Source organism: Mobula birostris, chromosome 7 (assembly GCF_030028105.1).
Source record: "Mobula birostris isolate sMobBir1 chromosome 7, sMobBir1.hap1, whole genome shotgun sequence".
Lineage (NCBI taxonomy): Eukaryota > Metazoa > Chordata > Chondrichthyes > Myliobatiformes > Myliobatidae > Mobula > Mobula birostris.
Window position 1 is genome coordinate 5898069 of NC_092376.1, and position 8689 is coordinate 5906757.

At 46.7% G+C, this 8689-nt stretch overlaps 1 protein-coding gene across 6 annotated transcripts in view; it reads left to right on the forward strand.

Moving 5' to 3' along the window:
- LOC140199980 (cGMP-dependent 3',5'-cyclic phosphodiesterase) overlaps positions 1-6241 on the forward strand; it is a 343544-nt gene extending 337303 nt beyond the window's left edge. For all 6 annotated transcript variants that reach the window (XM_072262534.1, XM_072262539.1, XM_072262536.1 and 3 more), the window contains one exon: positions 5887-6241. In XM_072262534.1, the coding sequence (XP_072118635.1) occupies positions 5887-6070 (184 nt within the window). In that variant the 3' untranslated portion in view covers positions 6071-6241. The remainder of the gene's footprint in view (positions 1-5886) is intronic.
- The last annotated feature ends 2448 nt before the right edge of the window (positions 6242-8689 follow it).

Consider the following 8689-nt stretch of genomic DNA (forward strand, 5'->3'; position numbering starts at 1 on the left):
GTCAAAGCCAAAGAGAGGGCATATAATAGAGCAAAAATGAGTGGGAAGTTAGGGAAGCTTTTAACAACCAACAGAAGGCAACTAAAAAGTCATTAAGAAGGTAAAAATGGAATACAAAAGTAAGCTAGCCAGTAATATTAAAGTTTCTTCAGATACATAAAATGTAAAAGAGAGGTGAGAGTAGATATTGGAACACTGGAAAATGATGCTGGACAGGTAGTAATGGGGGACAAGGAAGTGGCTGTTGAACTGAATAAGAATTTTGCATTAGTTTTTCCTGTGGAAGACACTAGCAGTATGGTGGAAGTTCCAGGTGTCATTGGTCATGAAGTGTGTGAAGTTCCCATTACTAAGGGAGAAGGTTCTTGGGAAACTGAAAGGTCTGAAGGTAGATAAGTCACCTGGACCAGATGGTGTACACCTCAGAGTTCTGAAAATGGTGGCTGAAGAGATTGTGGAGGCATTAGTAATGATCTTTCAAGAATCACTAGATTCTGGAATGGTTCTGGAAGACTGGAAAATTGCAAATATCACTCCCCACTTCAAGAAGGGAGAGAGGCAGAAGAAAGGAAACTATAGGCCAGTTAGTCTGACTTCAGTGGCTGGGAAGATGTTGGAGCTGAGTATTAAGGATGAGGTCTCAGGGTACTTGGAGGCACATGATAAAATGGCCATAGTCAGCATGGTTTCCTCAAGGGAAAATCTTGCCTGGCAAATCTGTTGGAATTCTTTGAAGAAATAACAAGCAGGATAGACAAAGTAGAATTGGTTGATGTTGTGTACTTGGAATTTCAGAAGTCCTTTGACAAAGTGCCACACATGAGGCTGCTTAATGGAGAGAAACTACAAAAATCTGAGGTACAAAGGGACTTGGGAATCCTTGTGCAGGATTCCTTAAAGGTTAATTTGCAGGTTGAGTCTGTGGTGAGGAAGGCAAATGCAATGTTAGCATTCATTTCAAGAGGACTAGAATATAAAAGCAAGAATGTAACGTTGAAACTTTATAAAGCATGGTGAGGCCTCACTTGGAGTGTTGTAAGTAGTTTTGGGTCCTTATCTTTGAAAGGATGTGCTGAAACTGGAGAGAGTTCAAAGGAGGTTCACAAAAATGTTTCCAAGATTGAATGGCTTGCCATATGAAGAATGCTGGATTGCTCTGGGCCTGTATTCACTAGAATTCAGAAAAATGAGATGTGATCTCATTGAAACTTATTGAATGGTGAAAGGCCTTGATAGAGTCTAAGATCTGAGGTCACAGCCTTAAAATAGAGGGGCGTCCTTTTAGAATGGAGATGAGGAGGAATTTCTTTAGCCAGAGAGTGGAGAATCTGTGGAATTCTTTGCCACAGGCAGTTGTGGAGGCGAAATCTTTATGTATATTTAAGGCAGAGGTTGATAGATTCTTGATTGGTCAGAGCATAAAGGGATATGGGGAGAAGGCTGGGGAGAAGGATGGAGATTGGGGCTGAGAGGAAAATTGGATCAGCCCAAGTGAAATGGTGGAGCAGACTCGATGGGCCAAACAGCTTAATTCTGCTGCTATATCTTATGGTGTAAGATATTGTCGATTGTTTTGTGCAATTCTGGTCACCTACCCACAAAGAAGATAACAATAACATTGTAGGAGTACAGAGAAAACTTACAAGAATGTTGCCATGTTGCTAAGTTATAGGGAAAGGTTGGATAGCTTAGGATTTTAATTTCTGGAGCATAGGAGAATGAGGGGAGATTTGATAGAGGTATACAAAATTATGAGGGGTATAGTTAGGGTGAATGCAAGCAGGCTTTTTCCACTGAGGTTGGGTGAGACTAGTACTAGAGGTCATAGGTTAAGGGGGAAAGATGAAATATTTAATAAGAACCCGAGGGGCAACTTCTTCACTTAGTGAGTGGTGAGAGTGTGGAATGAGCTGCCAGCAGAAGTGGTGGATACAGGTTTGATTTCAATGTTTAAGAAAAGTTTGGATAGGTACATGGATGGGAGGGGTATGGTCCAGGTATAGAATGATGGGATAGGCAGAATAATAATTCATTATGGACTCGAAGGGCGTTGGCTACTTTAAATGTTTCCAGAAAGAGGAGAGAGATAGGAGTGGCCTTCACCCTGAGGGACCAGAACTCACTCGTTCCACATCACTTAATAGCCAGTGACTGAGAACCAGACATAAAATATAACACGTAGAAATTACTGAGCAGTACAGGCCCTGCAACCCACAATGCTACGTCAACCTTTTAACCAACTCCAAGATCACTTCCCTCCCACATAACCCTCCATTTTTCTATCATCCATTGCCTATATGTGAGTCTGTTAAATGTCCCTAATGTACCTCCCTCTGCCACCATCCATGGAAGCATGTTCTTCACACTCACCACTCACCGTGTACGAAACCTACCTCTGACAACCCCCCTATACTTTCCTCTAATCTCCTTAACATTATGTCCCTTTGTATTAAATATTTCTGCACTGGGAAAAATTGTCTGTCTAACCAATCTACCTATGCCAATTATCGTCTTGTACACCTTCTCTCCAGTTGCCTCTCATCATCCTTCTCTCCAATAGAATCCAGGCAATGGCTCAGGGGGATCTTGGAGTGAAAGACCGTAGCTCCCTGAATATGGCCACACAACTAGATAGGCTGGTAAAGATGGTGAATGGCCTACTTACATACAAGGGCCAGCCACTCAGTAGAGAGGTTGGGAACTATAAACACAAGAGATTCTGCAGGTGCTGGAAATCCAGAGCAACACGCAAATGCTGGAGGGACTCAGCAGACCAGGCAGCATCTATGGAGGGAATAAATAGGGAGTGGGAAGATGCCAGAGTAAGAAGGTGGTGGGAGAGGGAGGAGCACAAGCTGACAGGTGATAGGTAAGACCAAGTGAGGGGGAAGTTGGGAGGGAGATTGAAGTATAAAGCTGGGAAGTGATGGGTGGAAGGGGGAAAGGATTGAAAAAGAAGGAATCTAATAGAACAGGGTGGACCAAGGGAGAAAGGGAAGGAGGAGAGGCACCAGAGGATGGTGTTGAGCAGGTGAGGAGAAGGGAAGGGGTGAGAGGGAAACCAGAATGAAGAATGAAGAATGGGTAAAGAGAAAGAGCATCGGGGGGGGGCAGGGGAATGAACAGTCCACTTCTCCAGCCGAGACCCTTCACCAGGACTGGAAAGGGAAGGGGACAGAAGCCAAAATACGAAGGTGAAAGGATTCAAATACAAAGATTCAAAGATTTAAAAAAACTTTATTGTCATTCTAAACGTACATCAGCTCTGCAGGGCAGAATGAGACAGCGTTTCTCAGGAGCAGTGCAATCATAACATAACAAATGCAACATTATATAATAAACATAACAATAAATAGTAAAACACAACAGCCACATGTCAGTTAAAATCAATTATAAGTGTCCAGTGCAAGTTAAAAGTTTCCAAAGCAGAGTCAGGTAGAGCAGCTATTTAGCAGTCTGACTGCCTGTGGGAGGAAGCTGTTTAGTAGTCTTGTGGTTTTAGTTTTGATGCTCCTGTAACGTTTGCCTGATGGCAGAAGAACAACAGTTCATGGAGAGGGTGTGAGGGGTTTTTAATGATGTACCGTGTCTTCTGGAGGCATCGACTCTGAAAGAGGTCTTGGACAGAAGGTAGGGAGATCCCAATAACCTTCTCTGCTCCCCTAACCACCCTCTGCAAGGCTTTTTTGTCAACAGCACTGCAGCTGGAGTACCAGGTTGTGATGCAAAAGGTCAGCACACTCTCAACCACACCTCTGTGGAATGTAGTTAAGATGTTAGTGGGGAGTGATGCTTGTTTAAGCTTCCTCAGAAAGTGCAATCTCTGCTGGGCCCGTTTCACAATCCCAGTGGTGTTCCTGGACCAGGTGAGATTGTCCGGGAAGGAGATGGGAAGGAGTACAAGCTGGCAGCTGATAGATGAGACCAGGTGAGAGGAGGGATGAAGTGAGAAGCTTGGAGGTGATAGTTGGTAAAGGTAAAGGGCTGAAGAGGAAGGAATTTGATCGGAGAGGAAAGTGGACCCTGGGAGAAAGGGAAGGACAAGCTCAGTAATGGCCAGGTCAGCCATGATCCCATATTGAATGGCAGACAGGCTTGACAGACCAGATGGCCAATCCCTGCTCCTAGTACTTATGTGAAAAGTTTTTCTGTCAAAATCAAATCAAATCAAATTTAAGTGTCCCTCTGCAGCCAAGGTATAAAACATAGAAAACAGCATATTCAAGATAGCCAGCAAAGAAGCATATTCACACAAGAAAACATATATATATAGTCCAACACCCTGAGCGACACGTGCCACAATTGATGGTCCAGTCTCCCGGGAATGTGCAGTCGTACGCAATCCAGCCTGCCATTCCATCACTTGACCACAGGAGGGCAGCACCAGTGGGAGGGGCCAGCTCCCAGCTGAGCCTGGACGCCATGCTGCAATGCCTCCAGCGTCTCCTCACCTGGTCTGCAGCAGCAGCAGGTAAGCCTACGGCCTGGTCCTCACTACAGACGAGGCTACACAGCTTCCATGTTGTCTGTCGCGCCACCAGACAAACGTACAAGCCTCTGGAAACTTACATTATCACTGCCCAACAGAGTCTTGCAGTCACAAGTTGAATGTCAGAGACGATCTCCCATGGTTATACCGCGCACTGCCTTTGTGCACCAGCACCGATGCTCCCGAGTAGTGGGCTGCAACACGGTCTGCAGCCAGATCAGCTCCTTCAAACAGAAACCCAAACTCCTCTGACATCCTGACCTCCTGGCCAGCTCCTTCTCCGACATCCCAGCCATCCCCTTTGACCCCTCAGCCGGCTCTGCTGTCGACACCAGTCCAGCTACTCCCATCAGCCAGCCGCTCACTGATAAGGTAGCCCTGCAGTACTCGAAGTTCTTGGAGTAGAATTGTTTTGAGTTTGTTAAAAAAAAACACATTTAACCAAATACCTTTGGTTGGCCCCTGAGAGGCTGCTGTGTGCAAACATGCCACCGTCTTACCGCACAGTAATGGACCATCCATACAGATTGTTCCATAGATTTGTACATTGACGTAGAAAAGAAAAAGCAAATGATGAGGAACCAGATACAAACAAATGTTCAAGAGTCAGACAGACACTTAAGTAGAAAGATATGGTCTTGAACACTGGAGGTTGTTCAGATGTGAGAAGTCCAGAGCAGCACACAAAAGCACCTTTGCTCCATCTGCAAAATGCAGACTTTCCCTTGGCCACCCATTTTAATTCCACTCCCTATTCACATTCCGACATATTGGTTCATGGCCTTCTCTATGGCCATGCTGAGCCCACACTTTGGTTGGAGTAGCAGCACTTCATATTCCGTCTGGGTTGCCTCTCATCCGATGGCATGAACATTGATTTCCCCAACTTCCGGTAATTTCTTTCCCCCTTCCCCTTCCCTCTTCTTCAGTTCCCCACTCTGCCCCCCCTTATCTCTTCTCCTCACCTGCCTATCACCTCCCCATCGTGCCCCTTCCCCTTCCCTTTCTCCCATGGTCCTCTCTCCTCTCCTATCAGATTCCTTCTTCTCCAGCCCATACCTTTTCCACCTGTCACCTCCCAGCTTCTTACTTCACCCCTCCCCCACCTGCCTGGCTTCACCTATCACTTTCCAGCTTGTCCTCCTTCCCCTCCCCCCAAACTTCTTATTCTGGCTTCTGCCCCCTTCCTTTCCAGTCCTGATGAAGGGTGTCAGCCCAAAGCATCGACTGTTTATTCCTCTCCGTAGATGCTGCCCGATCTGTTGAGTTCCTCCAGAATTTTGGATATGGTCTTAATGCGGGCAGACATAATGGGCCAAAAGGTCAGGGATGACCTGATGGGATGAGGGGCCTGTTTCTACTCTGTGCATCTCTGTGACTTTCTCTTCTCTCTCCAGGCTCCTGATGGACATCTTCCCACAGGCAGAACCTCTGTACCAGCAGGTAAAAGCCAATCGAGACCAGTGGGTGAAGGTGTCCTCCAAATTCAGCTTCACAGGGCTTCCTAGCAGCAGCAACTTGGACTTTCTCACTGAGATCGGAGAGTCCCAATTGAACTCTAAAGATACACCCTCCCAGTGATTGCAGAAACCAACCCTAACCAATAATTATAATTTTTATTGCAGTTTAAACAAACAGAACAAAAAAATACAAAAATGTGTCATTGGAAGCATCTGAAATCAAAAATCATTGGCACCCTACAATGTGATTTTTTTTTTATATATAGGAACCTGATTAATAATTGTCACTGCATTCTCCGTGTTCCGTTTGCTGGAATTCTTTTCAATATGGTTCACAACATCCGTTCAGTGTCCGGTTTATTAGGTACACCTGTACACCTGCTCATTAATGCAAATGTCTGATCAGCCAATCATGTGGCAGTAACTCAATGCATAAAAGCATGCAGGCATGGTCAAGAGGTTCAGTTGTTGTTCAGACGTGTGCATGTGTTAGACTTCTTGGTCTGTGTTTCAAGATGGGACAGGTGGGGTTACCAACACCGCCTTGGATCCCTGGCGTCTGCTTTCTTTCGGAATGTGACTCGCACCGGCTCGACAGCTATTCTGTAGGTTGAAGGCGCCTTGATAATGTGAGAGGTCAGAGGAGAATGGCCAGACTGGTTCAAGCTGACAGGAAGGCGACAGTAACTCAAATAATCACGTGTTACAACAGTGATGTGCAGAAGGGCATCTCTGAACACACAGCAAGTCGAACCTTGAAGTGGACGGGCTACAGCATCAGAAGACCACACTGGCTTCCACTCCTGTACCTAATAAAGTGGCCACTGAGGGTCGATCCCAGGCAACGCAAGGCGTTATTGAACAGAATTCATTAGCGAATTACGTTTAAGTTTGGTTAAGAAGGTGTAAATTTGGTTGAGGCCAAGAGTTCGTAGAACAGTACAGGGGTCCTTTGGCCCACGCTGTTGTGCTAAGCTTTTAACCTACTCCAGGATCAATCTAACCCTTCCCTCCCACGTAACCCCCCATTTTTCTATAATCCATGTACCTGTCTAAGTTTCTTGAATGTCCCTAATGTGGCAGCTTCTTCACGCAAAGGGTGGGGCGTATTTGGAATAAGTGCCGGATTCTCCCACAATCCAAAGACGGACCAGTAGTAGGTTGATTGGTCGTTGTAAATTGTCATGTGATTGGGATAGGGTAGCGGGGCGGTGTGGTTCAGTGGGGCAGAAGGAGCTGTTCCACACTGTGTCTTTAAATAAATAATAAATAGATAGCCATTGAGGTGGGCACATTTAAAGACTTTTTTTTAACGATAAGTTCTATTTGTCACATACAGTGAAATGACTCATTGCATCGAGGATGTGTTGGAGACAGTTTGCAAGTGTCGCCACGCGTCTGGGCTTAATTAACATGCCCACAACTCATCCTAACCCATGGGTCTTTGGAATGTGGGAGGAAACCAGATCACCCGCAGGCAACTCACACAGTCACGGCGAGAATGTAGAAACTCCTTGCAGACGGTGGCGGGAACGGAACCCCAATATTACAACTAGTGTTGTAAAATGTTATGCTTACCGATATGCCACCTGCTTAAAGCGGAGGTTGATGGGCTCTTCATTAGTCAGGGCATCAAAGGTTATGTGGGGAAGGCAGGAGAATGGAGTTGAGAGGGATAATAAACCAGCCATGCTGGAATGGTGCAGCAGACTTGATGGGCTGAATGGCCTAATTCTGCTCCTATGTCGTATGGTCTTACCTAGGTAAGTACATGGATAAAGGGGCTTCGAGTGCTAGGGTCGAAATGCGGGGATGGGCAACACAGTCAGCAAGGACAGGTTGGGCTGAAGGGCCTGTATCCTTGCTGTAAGGCACTACGACTATTGTAGTGTTTTACGAGGTTCCTCCAGTTCCTGAGCCACGTCTGATGTGTCTGTCCTCCGGTTTCTGAGCCATGTCTGATGTGTCTGTCCTCCTCCGGTTTCGGAGCGACGTCTGATGTGTCTGTCCTCCGGTCTCTGACCACGTCTGATGTATCTGCCCTCCGGTTTCTGAGCCACGTCTGATGTGTCTGTCCTCCAGTCCATGAGCCATGTCTGATGTGTCTGTCCTCCTCCGGCCTCTGAGCCATGTCTGATCTGTCTGTCCTCCAGTTTCTGAGCCACGTCTGATGTGTCTGTCCTCCTCCGGTCTCTGAGCCATGTCTGATCTGTCTGTTCTCCTGTCTCTGACAACGTCTGATGTGTCTGTCCTCCGGTTTCTGAGCCACGTCTGATGTGTCTGTCCTCCTCCTGTCTCTGACCCACGTCTGATGTGTCTGTCCACCGGTATCTGACCCACGTCTGATGTGTCTGGCCTCCGGTCTCTGAGCCACGTCTGATGTGTCTGTCCTCCTCCGGTTTCTGAGCGACATCTGATGTGTCTGTCCTCCGGTCTCTGACCACGTCTGATGTATCTGCCCTCTGGTTTCTGAGCCACGTCTGATGTGTCTCTCCTCCGGTCCATGAGCCACGTCTAATGTGTCTGTCCTCCTCCGGTGTCTGACCACGTATGCTGTGTCTGTCCTCTGGTCCATGAGCCACGTCTGATGTGTCTGTCCTCTGGTTTCTGAGCCACGTCTGATGTGTCTGTCCTCCTGTTTCTGATCCACGTCTGATGTGCCTGTCCTCCGGCCTCTGAGCCATATCTGATGTGTCTGTCCTCCTCTGGTCTCTGACCACGTCTGATGTGTCTGATCTCC